This window comes from Malaclemys terrapin, chromosome 10, assembly GCF_027887155.1.
Source record: "Malaclemys terrapin pileata isolate rMalTer1 chromosome 10, rMalTer1.hap1, whole genome shotgun sequence".
NCBI classification, from domain to species: domain Eukaryota; kingdom Metazoa; phylum Chordata; order Testudines; family Emydidae; genus Malaclemys; species Malaclemys terrapin.
Window position 1 is genome coordinate 54,660,889 of NC_071514.1, and position 15,961 is coordinate 54,676,849.

The 15,961-nt window shown below is 52.5% G+C and overlaps 1 protein-coding gene across 1 annotated transcript in view; it reads left to right on the top strand.

Moving 5' to 3' along the window:
• The window catches only part of C10H16orf96 (chromosome 10 C16orf96 homolog), a 33,749-nt gene extending 18,101 nt beyond the window's left edge, over nt 1–15,648 (top strand). Inside the window, exons 7-16 of the mRNA XM_054042310.1 lie at nt 2,085–2,195; nt 4,095–4,169; nt 6,320–6,484; nt 9,338–9,456; nt 10,735–10,797; nt 10,899–10,994; nt 11,912–12,089; nt 12,433–12,532; nt 13,200–13,292; nt 14,421–15,648. Coding sequence (XP_053898285.1) covers nt 2,085–2,195; nt 4,095–4,169; nt 6,320–6,484; nt 9,338–9,456; nt 10,735–10,797; nt 10,899–10,994; nt 11,912–12,089; nt 12,433–12,532; nt 13,200–13,292; nt 14,421–14,560 — 1,140 coding nt within the window. The 3' untranslated portion in view covers nt 14,561–15,648. The remainder of the gene's footprint in view (nt 1–2,084; nt 2,196–4,094; nt 4,170–6,319; nt 6,485–9,337; nt 9,457–10,734; nt 10,798–10,898; nt 10,995–11,911; nt 12,090–12,432; nt 12,533–13,199; nt 13,293–14,420) is intronic.
• The last annotated feature ends 313 nt before the right edge of the window (nt 15,649–15,961 follow it).

The following is a 15,961-nucleotide window of genomic DNA, read 5'->3' on the forward strand; positions in this document are numbered from 1 at the left end:
ATAGTAAAGTTTCAAAGCTGTATTAAGTCAATGTTCAGTTGTAATCTTTTGAAAGAACAACTGTAATGTTTTGTTCAGAGTTACGAACATTTCAGAGTTATGAACAGCCGCCATTCCCGAGGTGTTCGTAACTCTGAGGTTCTACTGTAGAATTATCTTCGATTTTTGAGCATACATCAAACTTTCATTCTTTTGTTTCTTTAGTCCATAAGTCTTTCCATTCCTTTGTGAGTACCTTCATGACCACACTCTTGTCTACATAAGAGTATTTTAATATCCACCTCCTCGTTTTTTAGAGCATGCTTTGTTGTTTTGTCAGCCATCTCATTTTCTGGTATTCCCATATGCACAGGATTCCATGCTATTGTTACACAGATAGCTAGAGCCCTGCACAGATACAAAATTTGTATCCGGATCCAATCCACAAACATGGTCTGCGGATATCATAGAATCATAGAATAGCTGCAGATATAAAGTGGAAATCCTCAGATTTGCCGGGCCTTACAGATAGCACACATTATTTCTGTCGTTAGGAACATTACTTCACTTATTAGGTCATTTAATCTTTCTGAAGTTCCTGTTCTGATTGTCATTATGCCCGACAAGGAATCGGATAAAATTACAACTGCAGCCAGTTACTCAGCTCTTATTCAAGTTAGTGCCAACATTACTCCATTAGATCAGCTGTCAAAATGGCACATAATTCGATAGCCTTTTAGATGTCTGGGTTCCAAGACTAGGAACACAGAAGATTGTTCCACAGTACCCACGTTGTCATCTTTTGATCTGTCTGTATAGACTTGGCAAAGCTGTCCCCATTTTCCATATGTAAATGCAGAAATGTCATTGGTCATAAAATGTTTGGGTTTTTTTCTTCCCTCATTTTTCTTTTTCATACAATTCCAAATCCACAAATGGGGGAATGATTGTCCAGCTATAATTGGACTTCCCATGACTAAAAAAATTTCATTCTTTCCATTTGTCTTTTGTACATGTCACCTTTACCCAGTTTTTGTCCCTGATAATATGAGGAAGTCTGTGGGATACCATATTATTTTGTCTACTAAGATCCCAGCAATCCTCATAAATCTGTACTTCTGTTTTCTTGATTCCTTTTACTTTTGCCCAAAAGGTTAGATCTAATCGTTTCAACCTTAGATTTATAGGTGTTTCTCCAGGGGCTATTGGCAGCGCATACACTGGTGGGATTATCATTACACCACATGCCAAGCAGAGCGTGACCCTGAGCAGTTCCAAATTTCTAAGAATTGTTTTTGAGGCTGAATCAAAAGCTTGGCATCAGTAGTCTAAAACTGGCATCCGTAAAGCTCTATATATCATCACCAGAACCTTCTTATCTGTACTCCATTGGTTTCCAGCTACACTTTTAAGTAAGTTCATCCAACTTTTACACTTCTGTATGATATTATCTATGGGACCATTCCAGGTTAATTTATTATCAAACACTACTCCTAGGAACATCAACTGTTGAACTATCTGAATTTTTTCACCATAAAAAAATAAGTTCCATTCTTCCCAAATTTTCTTCCTGGTTAAAAGCATTCTCCTGGTTTTTGCAAGTGAGAATTTCAATCCCTAATCATTTCCCCACTTGGAAATGCTCTGGAGTTTCTCATTTGTCTTTCTATGGTTACTTTAAGTCTTTTATGCTTAGTCCCTAGAGCACAGTCATCTGCAAAAAGGGATGTAACCTATTCCCAACTGCACACTTTCTTGTTCCTCTCTGGCTCTTTATAGAGACCAGCTGCCCTCTACCAGCCCCATTTGAAAGACTGTTAAGGAGGCACAGGTAGGCTGGACCAATTCTCTCCTAAAGGGTCCCATCCACCCTGTGTCAGCTTTACTCTATGAAATCCAACCACTGCCCCCCAGCGAGGTCTCGTCCTTGCAAGGCTTCATGTTTCACATTTGACCCATCTAGGCGTTTGGGGAATGCCTGATGTTAGAGCATCTGAAAGCTGGGCGTTGGAGGGAAACTGCTTGGCAGCCTTAGCTCTAGAGAGCATGAGGTGGTGATTGCTGTGCTGGGTGTCTGAGACGGCGCCGTGCCTTGCTCTCTTCAGGGGAAGGAGTTTCGGAGGGACTTGCTGGCCCAGGTGCAGAAGCTGAAGGAGCAATACGAGAAGCTGCAGAAAGGCTCGGAGAGGCTGCTGAGCAGCATGGGGGATTTCCAGGTAAGAGCAAACCCACTGCGACCTTCCAGGCACCACCCAAGGAGGGGTCGGGGGAGGGCAGCAGGGCACAGGGCCCCTTGTGTGTGCCTGACCAGCCTTGCTGGGTGCAGAGCCTCCTGCATCACCATTGGGGAGGCCGGGGCCGGGGCCGGCTCCAGGCACCAGCCCACCAAGCTTGTGCTTGGGGCGGCACCTGGAGGGGGGCGGCGCGGTGCTCCGGCTCCTGCCGCCGAGGAGAGCGGGGCCACGACCGGGGCTCGCCGCCCTCCCTCCCGGCGCTCTGGCTGCCGGGGACAGCGGAGCCGCGGTGGGCTCGCCGCCCTCCCCCTGGTGCTCTGGCCGCCGGGGACAGCGGAGCCCCGGCTGGGGCTCGCCGCCCTCCCCCTGGCGCTCTGGCCGCCGGGGACAGCGGAGCCCCGGCTGGGGCTCGCCGCCCTCCCCCTGGCGCTCTGGCCGCCGGGGAGAGCGGAGCCCCGGCTGGGGCTCGCCGCCCTCCCCCCGGCGCTCTGGCCGCCGGGGAGAGCGGAGCCCTGGCTGGGTCTCGCCGCCCTCCCCCCGGGGCTCCGGCCGCCCTCCCCTGCGGCGCTGGGGGGGTGGGGGGACGGCCGGAGGCTTTTTTGCCTGGGGTGGGAAAAAAGCCAGAGCCGGCCCTGGCCGGCACCCACCAGGGCACCAGCAGGGACAGCCTTTGGCCTGCCCCCCCATGTGGGGGAAGCAAGGGGGGGAAGGCTTCTTGTGCCTTTCTCCTCCTCACACACGCGCACTAGAGCCAGCAACAATCTGGCCCTAACTAGGGAAAATTCTGGGTTTCTGATCCCAGGGGCTTTCCCTCAGGAAACTGGCCTCTGGCTGCTTTGGGACCTCATAGGGATGGGGGAGGGGTTAAATAGTTTGTATGAGGTTTTCCTTTGGGCCCTTCATGACTCGTGGAATGCCACATACCACATTTGGCATTCCAGGAGTCATGAAGGGCCCAAGGGAAAACCTCATACAAACTATTTTGTATGAGGTGCATGCTGGTGCATGCTGCATGCACCAGGCATGAAGGGAGAGCTGCCCAGATTTCCCAGAAGGCACTGGGACAAACACAGTTAGGCAGCTTGGTGGGGCTGCAGCACAAACATGGCTGACGCGTGGTCGTGTGGTGAGATAAGCAGCAGTGCAGATGCAGCTCAGGCCGTGCTCCTTGTCACTGTGCCTTGTGGGAACACCACAAACCCCGCTGTGCCAGGGGGTAGGTGGGGCACAAGGTGCCCAGGTGGATGGGGAAATGACATGGCCCAGTTCTTGCCACTCATGGTCACAGACTGTGGGATGATTTGTGACCCTAGCATCTGCCACCCCCCTGTGGCTTGGCTGGCCCTGAAGTTCTGTGCTGACTGTCCCTGCCCAGGACTGACACATACAGGTAGCTTGACACTACAGGAGAAGAATGAGGTAGAGCTGCAGGCCAGTGAGAGACTAAAGAAGCGCAGTCTGTTTAGCTTATCAAAGAGACGGATAAAGAGTGACTTGATCATGGTCTCCAAGAGTCTACATGGGGAGGGGGGTTTCTGATTTAATCCAGCAGACACAGGTAGAGTGAGAGAGACCCAGTGGCTTGAAGCTAAAGCTAGACAAATTCAGACTTTTTTTAAATGAGGGAATTAACTATTGACACAACTTGCCCAGGGACCTGGTGGATTCTCCATCCCTTGAAGCTTAAATCATGATTGGACGTCTCTTTGTAAAACAGCTGCTCTCACTCAGCCCCAAATTCCTGGGTTGGACGCAGGAAGGCGAGGTTCTCTGCCCTGGGTTATACAGATCAGAGGATTGTAGTGGCCCCTTCTGGCCTTAAGGAAGGAAGGAAATGCTAGGAAATGCTTGACTACAACAGTGTGTTTTGCCTGCCCACAGAACCTGCGGGCGATGGTTCAGCAGCTGGACCTGAATAAAGCAGACAAAGCCCTGCTGGAGCAGGAGATGAATGTGGTGAGTCAAGACATGCCGTGGCTTATTCCCTCCTCCCCCATAATATGTTTGGCCTTGCAATACAGGGTCCAGCTCAGCGCTCAATGGCCCAGGCACAGAACATGTTTCTCCCAATGGTGCCCTTGAACTTGCAGGGTCCCGGCCTGGCACTTATCCCACCCCATGCGGGCAGGTCCTGGAGCTTAGGAAAGAGCACAGGAAAGAATCCAGCAAAGGGAATAAATCCTAGCAGCTGCAAGCCCGGTGCCTGGACCTTAAATTTTGACCATGGTGCATAGAGCAGCCCAGCCTTTCCCGGGGATCTCAGGTAGCCCCAGTCACTGTTCTCCTTGTGGGCTGACGGGGCGCTGCGACCACCTGGTCTCAGAACAGAAGGTGTTCCCTCCGCTACGGCTGAGATGAAATTCTCAGTATTTCTAATTCTCTCTCTCTCCTGCTGTGAATGAAGCTGGGTCCAGACAGTCCCTTGAAGTGTAGCCTAGTCACCTAGGGAGGAGAAGGAGGATAGGTACCTCTGTTGCTTTAGGACCAGGGCCTTGGTGCTAGGCATTTAACCCTTTCTGTTTCTTGCCTGGGTCGGGGACACCACCCATCTCTGACTGAGCTCCAGGGATCTTCCCCTCTTTTCACACTCTGGACCCTAGCCATGCCCTGTCACCACTGCCTGTCTCCTGGGCAGTCCCATCCTCTTCCTCCATGATAGGATGGGAGCTCACAGCACCGTGCAGGGGTTGTGCAGCACCTGGTAGAACTGGGCTCTTAATCCCCCCTAGGCGAGAGAGGTGGGATCTTGCAGTTGGTACCAAATCCAGGTCTCCCATTACATAAATCCTGGCTCCTCACCACCAGTCTGGCCCCTGAGGCCTGAGGAACCTGGACCAGCCTTAAAAGTTCTGGGTCTGGTTCTGTTCAATATCTTCATCAATGATTTAGATAATGGCATACAAATTACACTTATAAGTTTGCGGACAATACCAAGCTGGGAGGTGTTGCAAGTGATTTGGAGGATAGGATTAAAATTCAAAATGATCTGGAGAAATGGTCTGAAGTAAATAGGATGAAATTCAATAAGGACAAATGCAAAGTACTCCACTTAGGAAGGAACAATCAGTTGCACACATACAAAATGGGAAATGACTGCCTAGGAAGGTGTACTGTGGAAAGGGATCTGGGGGTCATAGTGGACCACAAGCTAAATACGAGTCAACAGTGTAACGCTGTTGCAAAAAAAGCAAACATCATTCTGGGATGTATTAGCAGGAGTATTGTAAGCAAGACACGAGAAGTAATTCTTCCGCTCTACTCCACGCTGATTAGGTCTCAACTGGAGTATTGTATCCAGTTCTGGGCACCACATTTAAGGAAAGATGTGGACAAATTGGAGAAAGTCCAGAGAAGAGCAACAAAAATGATTAAAGGTCTAGAAAACATGACCTATGAGGGAAGATTGAAAAAATTGGTTTGCTTAGTCTGGAGAAGAGAAGATTGAGAGAGGACATGATAACAGTTTTCAAGTACATAAAAGATTGTTACAAGGAGGAGGGAGAAAAGTTGTTCTTCTTAACTTCTGAGGATAGGACAAGAGGCAATGGGCTTAAATTGCAGTAAAGGCGGTTTAGGTTGGACATTAGGAAAAACTTCTTAACTGTCAGAGTGGTTAAGCACTGGAATAAATTGCCTAGGGAGGTTGTGGAATCTCCATCATTGGGGATTTTTAAGAGCAGGTTGGACAAACACCTGTCAGGGATGGTCTAGATAATACTTAGTCCTGCTGTGAGTGCAGGGGACTGGCCTAGATGGCCTCTCGAGGTCCCTTCCAGTCCTATGTGTCTATGAATTCTTCCAGAAACTGCTTCCTTACAGTAACCACCCCTTACAGTGCCTTTGCCCACATGCTAACCAACTCTGTCCTTAGTGATGCTGCACATGCAGCCTACACAGAGCTCAGCAGCCTCTGCTCCCGAATTGCAGCCCCCACCCCTTGCACTGAGGGAAAGTCCTAGCTTGTAGGGTATCCTCTTCGTAGGTTGCAACCATGGGGCAGGGACAGGGGCAGGGGCAGTGGAATCCCCAAACCCACCAAGTCTGAGTCCCTGCATCACAGCCACCTAGGATGGGACGAGCCCTTTAAAATGCTGCCTCTCCACTAGAAAGCAGACAAGAGTGCGCTGGAGGCCATGGTGAACCACGGGGAGCTGCAAAGCGCCACCACTCAACTGAGCGAGATGATGCAGGATCTGTTGCAGAAGATGTCCCTGCAAGACAAGGATTGGCAGAAGGCGCTGGAGAAGCTGTTCAGTGACATGGACTCCAAGGTAGCAGCTTCACCGGGGAGGGAGGGAATGGCCAGTGCATGAAATCACTACACTCCAGAGCAAGTGGGGGGAGGGGCCTAGGGTACAAGCTGCAGTTGAACAGGGTGTAAAGCACCATCAGCCTGATCTTTCTTTCACATCATATAAATAGAAAGACACCCGACTCTGCTGGAGTGAAACCAGGATCACTCTCCCTATTGCCCCCCTTCCCTGCAGCCAGCTCCCTGGGTAAACAGCATGCTGCATAGGGACAGGTTGACCAGCCCCCCTCTGTGTGAGGGGCAGGGGATCAAGGAAGCGTGCAGGCTAGGCCTGGCTCTGTTCCACTCAGGTAAATGCAGTCACTCCCAATGGCAGCAGGATCTGGCCCACAGACCCCCTTCTATCCCAGGGCTGCTCTGAGCTCTGATGCCCTGGCCCCGGGGCACTAATGTGGCAGGTATCTCCCCACGGAGGGAGTGGGCTGCCCCTGCTTTCGAGTCCTGTGCTGATACCTCACTGGGGGATCCATTCAGCTGACATAGGGATGGAGAGGGAAGGGCACAGCCCTGGGCTCCATTCTCTAATAACTGATGGCTGCACTGATGGGCTTATCTGCCCTGCCACCAGCAGGAAGGGACTTTTCCATCTTTGCTTATCGTCTGTCCCAAAACCCCTATTTGGAGTAGGTGGAAACTGCACATTTCCTTGTTCAGCTTCAGTCTGGACTGACTGATTAGGGTCAGGACTTTGCTGAGGTTTTGTGGTGTCCTTCCATTGAAGACCCAAATATCAAAATATTGTCCATGAAAACTACAGCTCCATGTGTGTTCGTTAACAGTTCTGTTGTCTTTCTGTGAAAACATTCAGGTGCACTAGCAATCCCAAAAGGTAAACTTCAAATGCAAAATCCCTCAAAGGGTGTGATAAATATACTCAGTTTAGCACTTTCTTTGGCTAAAGGAATTTGCCCCATAGTCCACTTGAGACATCCAGTTTGGAGAATATTGTAGTTCGTTTCATTCTGGGGGGAAGTCATCCCATGTTGGGAGGATATATTTTTCTCTGACAACTGCTTCATTAAGTCTTTTCAGATCTACACAGATTCGTATCTTTCCATTTTTCTTTGTAACCAGTACCAGCGGGACACACCATACTGTTGGTTCAGACATTTTCTTGATATTCCAATCCACTCCGTTCTCTTTAACTCAGTTTCCACTTTATGAAGTAATGGGCGAGAAAGCCTGCCAGTCGTAGGGTTTAGCATTGTCTCTTCAGGTGATTTGTACTGGAGCTCCTTTCAAATTCCAATATCACAAAATATTCCATCGAGTTCTTCCCCCTGTCTCACTGGGCCCATCAAAGGTGCCACATTGCAACTGAGAAGGCTGTTGGTCTGTGGTCCTTTGATCACATACATTCTGAATGCACAGCTTTTGTCTTTGTAAGTTGTTTCTGTGGTTAACTGGCCCTTGCAGTTCACAATACCTCCGGGGCTATTCAGAGCTGTGTCAGGTGACTTCAGCTCTGGAAGGGGTTCAAGGTGATTATAAGTCCCTTCTGAGATGACTGTCAGCTCCTGAGTCAATTTTAAAGTCAATAGTCTTGCCATGAATATTCAGTTTCTCCAGGCACGTTCTGTATCATCACAAGTGATAGATCCCAGAGGCCATGGCACTTGAGTCAACTCCCTGACTGCTTTTGTGCAGCAAACAGCTGCAAAGTGTCCATATTTTGTGTGTGTATTACACTGTGAGCCTCTGGCTGGACATGCATCATTTCTTGGGCTATGACTTTTTCTACACTGTGTGTACGTAGGCTGGAATTTGACCCTCTTAGCCTGGGAGTTCTCTCTCCTTGCGTCAGGGGTTTCATGATAATGACGTTTAACAATCAACTGTGTGTTTATAGCTTCTAAGCTAGTTTCAGGTTTTTCAAATTGCTCCTGCCTTTGATTCTGCTGTCTGACTAGTTCAGACTGCTTTGTTATCTGTATAGCTGTAGGTAGGGTTAAATCTGTCTTCAACTGTAGCTGCTATGAAAGATTTTATCTGTTAATCCACTAAGGAACCTGTCTCTGATATTTTCATGTTCTGCAATCCCAGAATCACAGTTTTCAGCTAATGCATGCAGAACTCTCATAAAAAATTCAATATATTCCCATGGTTGATGAATTCTCTGGTGAAAATTTGCTCTTTCGTAAACCACATTTCTCTGAGGTATAAAGTATGCATCAAACATAGCCAGAACCCTTTCCTAGTCATCTTTGTGCCTGTCTTCAGTAAACTGAAAGGATTTAAAGATATGTTTTGCCTGCTTCCCCATAGTATAAATTAAAGGTGATACCTGTGTATCTCCAATTAACTGGTGGAGCTTTGTAGCAATTTGAAATCTTGCAAAATACTGCTTCCACTGTGAAGATTTGTCAAAACTGAAGTTCTCTGGGGCATTGAAGAGTGGCATGTTGACGATCTCCTGCAACCTTTGTTGCTTCGTTCCTTCTGTTTGTTCCCCTTGGCACTAGCTTACATCTGACACCATGTCATGTACTACTTGTACACGGTAGGTTGCAGGGCTGCTACTAGCAGGTCAGGCTTCTGTATCAGATATGGACTGACTACAGAGCTTACATCTCAGAGAGATACACATCAGATGTGTTCACTATGAGATCCTTTAGTGCTCTGCCAGGTATGGCTGAGGTTAGCTTAAATAAGGTCTTTTACAGACAGTGCCATCTAATGGCTGAACAGTATAATACAATTTAGCATTCCATTACAGGGGGAGTAAAGTGCAAACTGACAGAGATGCCTGCTGCTGTTGGCAGGGCTCCTTTCTTGGTCACTTGGCTTCTCTCTCCCCCCCATCTCTATGCAGTTGGACCACATGGCCCTGGACCCTCTGCAGAAGCAGCTGGAGGAAGTGTGGAAGTTCATTAAGAAGTATTTGAGTGAGGGCCCCCGTTTTGATGCTGACAGTGCCGCTGGCTTTAAAAGGTGAGTTGGTGAGAGGCAGGGTCCTGTGGAGGGGACTGGAGTCTTGGGCCCTCCCTCTGTCTCTACCTTGGAGAGATCACAAAGGAACAGGTGGGCTGTGCCCCGCCAAGGACTGCGTGGGCAGGCAGCCCAGAATCAAGGGCTGCACTTTGCTGGATAAAATGGAGCCAAAGGCAGCCACGTTCATATAGATGCAGCCAAGTGAACCACTAGTCCCAGCAAGCAATGCTACATCCTGCTGCTAGCCGCTAAACTTCCTGCATTGGTTTGAGCATTGACCTGCTAAACCCAGGGTTGTGAGTTCAATCTTTGAGGGGGCCATTTAGGGATCTGGGGCAAAAATCTGTCTAGGGATTGGTCCTGCTTTGAGCAGGGGGTTGGACTACATGACCTCCTAAGGTCCCTTCCAACCTTGATATTCTATGATTCTATGATCATGATGGAGCCCTGATTGCCTGCTGGGAGCTGTAATCTCTTTGGGCACCTCCCTTTAAAGACAAGGGCAGCTGTGGGAGCATTATATACACTGGGGCTTATAGGCAGGACTTCACCAGTCCTGCCATGACCAATGCTCTGGATTCTAACGGGCTTGTCAGTATCATGTTTGATAGACTCTGGCTTCACACTCAGTCAGTCACAAACCCTTAGTCATGGGAGGTCCTGCTCTCTCCTGAAGCTCAGGAATTAACCTGGCAGCTTGCAAGGTTCTCAGTGAAACTGGAGCAGCTGCTCCACATCCTCTCCAGTTGCCCCCACACACAAGGTCCATGTGTCGAAAGCCAAGAACAGGTTGGCCTCCTCAACACCTGCAGCAAATGCTCAGTCTCACCTAGACTGTTTGGAGAATGGAGTTAATATTTCTCTTTCCTCTGTTACTCGTGCCCAAGGCAAGAATCACTGACCTGAGCTCCTGGGGCTGATTCATAGAGGGGGCTCTAGAAAGCCAGTCTGGCCAGTGGACAGAGCACTGGGCTGGGACTCAGGTGACCTGGCTCCTGGTCTTGACTCTGCTCCTGAACTGCTGGGGGACCTTGAATAAGTGACTTCCCCACTTTGGTTCCTCCTTCCCCTTTGTACAGTGTAAGCTCTTCGGGGGAGGGACTGGCTCTCACTGTGCATGTCCAGGGCCCTGATCTCATTTGGGATCTCCAGGTGCTACTGTAACATAAATCAAAATAAATGTGTTTATAAGCTACAGTCAGTGCCACCTGTGAGCTCTGCTGTAGGCTACAGTGTAGCATGAGCATGGCATAAGGCAAGTCGCTGTGTCTGTTTCAGGCAGCTCTTTGAACGAGTGAAATGCATTTCCTGTGACAGACCCGTGGCTATGATGACTGGGCCGTGAGTATCAAGCAATGCCCCATTTCCTGCAGTTCTGGCTGAGCCAAGTGAACACTAGAGGGCACTGTTTGGCTTTTTTTCATACCATTATTTTCGTGCAGGCACCTGGTGACCGTCCGAAAAGCAAATCTGCTCTCCCGACCACGTCCGGCTAGTGCCAATGGTTATGAGTACCTGGCACTTCAGCAGCGAGCAAGGTGAGCAATTCCCCAGGGAGCTGCAGGTCCCCAGCATGGCTAAACCAGCCAGGAGGCTCCTCTCGTGCAGTTGCGTCTGATGAGGGATGTGCCATGTACCTGGCTGCTCCTGGACCTGCATGGCAGACTCCTCACATGCTGCCTGTGTACTTCCCCACCCTCTAATTTGGGTGCCCAGCTTGCCACGTGCCAGGGGCACCTGAATCAGCCCCGCTCTCACTCTGAAGACCTGCAACCCCGTTACAGGCTCGTGCTAAGCCACTTGCCTCCTTTCAGTGGTGCCCCATCACTGGGTGCTAGATGCTCTCTGCCCTGCTGGGGTCAGGCACCTGGCTCAGCCCTTGTGTCTGGCAAGGCAGGGGCCTGTATTTCAATCCTGTGAGTGACTTGAGCAGGAATGGAACCGGGTTCCCAGTCCCTGCCACAGGGCTCCTGCACTGCCAGTGGATGTCACCTCTGCAAGACACCTGCCACAGGCAGTAGGTTTACATATCCTTGTTCTTGCACACCCTACCCCAGGGCACTGCTCTGACCTGGGGAGAAACTCCTCACCCACTGGGAACTTAAACCAGATTGTAGAGCTGTCACCTTGCTGGCCTTGCTGCAGGCCTATCCCCTGCTGGCGCCGCTGACACCCGTCTGCAGCCCGAGGGAATGGACACCAGCACGTCACCCCTGAAGCACCTGGCTTAGCATGAAATTTCTCTCTCTCTTTGTAGCACCAGTTGCTTCTTTCCAGCTCTCTGAGACTCCCTGAGCCAGTCCAAGGGAGCTCCAAGTTCCCGGCGGCACAGGCTGGCTAGATCGCAAGATCCATGCAGAGCCCTGCTCATCTGCTTTCCTCTAGGAGACTGGCTGATTCTTGGCTGGTCAAGGTCAGGGTTCTGCAGCAGACTGCCTGCTTTCTCCTTCCCCAGGGAGCAAGCTTTAGAGGGCAATGACGGGCATGAAATGACTAGCCGTGGGCAGCTCTCCTCCCAGCAGTGCTGGCAATGCCAGGCACATGCTGCCTACCCTGTCAAGCGATTGTCCAAGGTGAAGGCTCTTACCACCATGTACCCCTACGGAGACCCCACAGTCCTCACCTACGATAACGTAAGCCAGCCTGTGTTGCCCTGTGTGTTCCCCTCCCACGCTAACGTCAGCACAGCACTTCCCTTATACCAATTGGCTTGGGGCCACTTCTCCACTGGAACATCGGGCCGAGGGCCAGCATGGGGAGATGGGGCCACCAGGAGAACCTGCTGGAGGGGATTGATCTGGCAGGGGGGCAGGGAGGGCAGTGGCTGTGAGTGAGAGGGTTAAGGCAGGCAGTGTTGGGAGGTGGGTGGCAGGGGGGAGAGGAAGAGATTAGCAGCGGGGAGGAAGTCGGGGAGCCCGGTGTGTGGAGAGCAGTGTTCAAGCGAGATCTCCATGCACATTGTGTTCTTCCTTGCAGAGCGAAGTGGATATCCTGGGCATCAACGGAGTTCTCTACAAGGGCAGGGTGAGCTCACAGCCGGCAAATCGGAGTGTCTCTCTGGAGAAGGAGTTCTCAGGTTGGTTGGAGGGGCATCTCCTCTGGCAGAGGGTGTGGGGCAGGGTGAGGGTGCAGCTCACGGGCTAAACACAGCTGGGGCCACTTGCACTTTTAGAATGGAGATGCACAGATGACCCCACCCCCGGCATGCAACACAGTAGCTCCAGGCACTCAAGCTACTCAGCCCAAAATGGAGCATTGCATGCTGGGATCTGTAGTCAGCATGGGTGGCCCTGAAGATGAAGGGGGCTGCAATCAGCTCCATTGTATACACATTCTATGTGTCCTTAGTGGGTTCCCAGTGCAGCCCCCTGGGCTGGGCAGTTTGGGTGCCGCGGGGTAGCTGATGGACATATGCCATGTGCCCAGCCCGATGAGTGAGGCCATGAGGCATGAGCAGAGCCTGGGAAAGCTGCTGTGGGGAGTGCCATGTGGACAGCAATTCAGCCATTCTCATGGGGGCTTCATATGAACCCCTGGCCCCACCCTGCTCCATACACACAGGGCCAGAGCACAAGATGGCTGCTCAGGCGTGAGATCTCCTCCTGGTAGCCATGCACCCCCAGTCTTGCTCTGTCCTGGGGATATCCCTGCTGGGCTGGCCTCCCTGCACTCCCTGTACTGCTTGGACACAGCTTTGGCCTCTTGCCACGCTAACCGGTCTCTTTCAATTCCTCACGCTGCAGGAGCAAAGACCCCCCGGCCACCCTCCAAACATGGGATGGAAAGGACGCGCTCTGCCACCTCCTATGGCAGCCACTATGTGTCACCCTATGCATGTGAGTGCTGGGGTCCCTGCAGGGTGGCATTCTGAGGGGCTGGTCAGGGCCTGCCTCTCCTGACTACCATTAAGAGTGTCTCCTGGCTCCAGAGCTCTGCTCTGTGAGTGCACAGTGAAATACGTGCCTGTGATGGCAGCAGGAGTGCATCTGGCAGGCTCATGACGTGGGGAACAGCCAGGGTCACACAGCACGACAGTATTCTTGTGTACTAGCCTGCACACAAGCTGTGTAGAGTCAGGGAATGGAGGCGGAGGGAGCCGGGCATGGGCAAGGGGCAGTAGGAAAGACGTCACGCGCGGGGGCGTGACACGCCATGGAGACCTGGCAGTGGCTGCAGTGCAGAAGGCTCTCACACCAAGGGAGTGGGGGATTGTGGGGAGGGTTGTGCAGCGGCGCAGGGTTGGCGGGTGCTGGATGAGCAGAGGCAGTAGGGAGGAGACTAAAGTGAGGAGGGACAGGGTCTGGAGACAGTCCGGAGCAAATCCAGGAGCGGGTCTGCAACTATGCAGAGTCGATCTGAGCTTCAGAGACTTGCAGGCAGCAGAGAGGAGAGCGAGCTGCTAGGCCAGCCACCGGCTTGCTGCCCTGGAGCAGCACAGAGCTCCAGCTGCCCTCGGCCAGCAGACCCCGCTGGGGACGTGGATCTCCCAGGTGGACCTGGTGGCTGCCATCCTTGTCGATGTCAGGGGGTGGGGTTGGCCAACCCAGCATCCATGACATGCACAGCGAGTGCCTTGCTGTGGTGCCAGGCAGCTCCTGGTGGTGAGAGTGGTGTGGCTGTGCCAGCTGCATGCGAGGCCGCCAGAGGAACCCCACTGAGGTCAGCGCTGAAGAGGGGGCAGGAACCGGCCCTGGCTCTAGCTCGCAACAGCCATCACATCACTGTGGGCTCTGGCCCACTCAGCTCATCGTCCCATGAGCAGAGTCAAAGCTGAGTGGGGAGAGGCAGATCCCTGGAGACTCCACACAACACCCCCTGTGGACCAGCTCCACCCCCTACCCCAGGCTGGCAGGGAACTTGGGGGTGGGCAGGCTTCCCTGTCTCACCCCCTTGAACTCCAGGGGTGGCTATAAAGTCACCCAGCCCATGGGCTGAGTGTGTTTTCTTCCCTCCATGTGTTGCAGCCTCTGTCGTCCGGACGAGGGCCACGTCCGCAGGGAGCAAGTCGCAGCCTGCCCAGGAGCTGCCAGCCTGCATGGTGCGGGTGAAGACCGAACTCCCCCCAGGGCAGCTGCCAAGTGAGGGGGGGGTGGCCGGCCTGTGAGCCACAAGGGACTGTGGCAGCTCCACAGGCCCCGCCCCCATCCCTTCCTTTACCCACCGTTCCTTGTGTAAATACTGTGCTATGTTGCTGCGCAGGACGGCCATTGCCAGGCGTTCCTGCTGCACATGGCCGTTGGACGGCACCGCCAGCTCTCCCTTACAACCGGGCCAACGAGAGGGATTTCTTACTGGGCAGGGCACGCTCCATGCAGTGGGGACTCACCATCCATCAGCTTCACCAGGAGCTCTATTGGGGGCAGGATGGGGGCTGGAAGGGCTGCCCCTGGCGGCAAGTGTCACCTCGTTATAAACCAGTCGCCCCCCCCGACCAACCAGCTAATCTCTGCATTAACACAGAGTCACAGCCAGGATCCACGAGGCACAGCGGGACCCCTGGGGCAGAGCTGAGCCAACCGCCCTACCAGCAGGATTCCCCAGGCCATGGGAGCTTGTGATGAGGCCCAAAGGCTGCCCTGCTCAGGAGCCTGTGGCTAGCTTGGCTGTTGAATCATTATAATGATCACCTAGGCCCAGGTGTGTTGCATTGAGGTCAGGGGAGCTCTTCTGGGTCTGCAGTGGGAGAGCTCTGGCCCTTACACAGCTGGCTTGCCTCCCTCCATCACCCTTAACTGGGTTCCCAGGAGAATTCTCTCCCTCTGTCCTGCCACCACCAGACCAGCAGGCTCCTGCTATGTCGCCTCCAGGGCCCCATATGGCTCCAACAAACTGGGTCCCTCCACCAAGTGCAGCACTCCTGGCACATGAGGATATGAACCTCCAGCGGGGTACATCACTGCATGGATCACCTCGATCCACGAGGTGCTGAGGCCTGGGGTTCTGAACAAGAGCCTGAGCATGGCAGCATGTGCAGGCCTCCACCAGACGGTGCCAGCTCGGCTTGCTGTGCCTGGGCCTGTCCGCTCTCCAGATCCAGCAGGGACCCTTTGATATGGCCTGCGAACACACTCCCCCTTTCCCTCCCAGCATTGAGCTTGGAAAGCAGGTGCTCCGGAGCTGCTGGCCACCCTCGCAGCTGTGCATCCACAACAGACTAACTTAAGGAACTCCATAAAGTTTTCACTTTTCTAAGCGGCTTTGGGTGGGATCATTTCTTGCTGGCACCGAGGCGAGAGCCCCACTGCGGGTGGGGAGAGGTTACTGATCACACACTCACTGAGGCCTGGGCGCTGGGCCAGAGGGCATGAGGGATGGCTGGGGACATCTCCTCTTACCATGAGTAGCATCTTGCAGCCTATGCCTCTAGAGCCGTTGGGGCCAACGCTGACCTTGTTTATACCAGAGTTGTTAAGGCTGCTTCCCCACTCTGAACTTTAGGGTACAGATGTGGGGGCCTGCATGAAACTTCTAAGCTTAACTACCAGCTTAGATCTGGTCCGCTGCC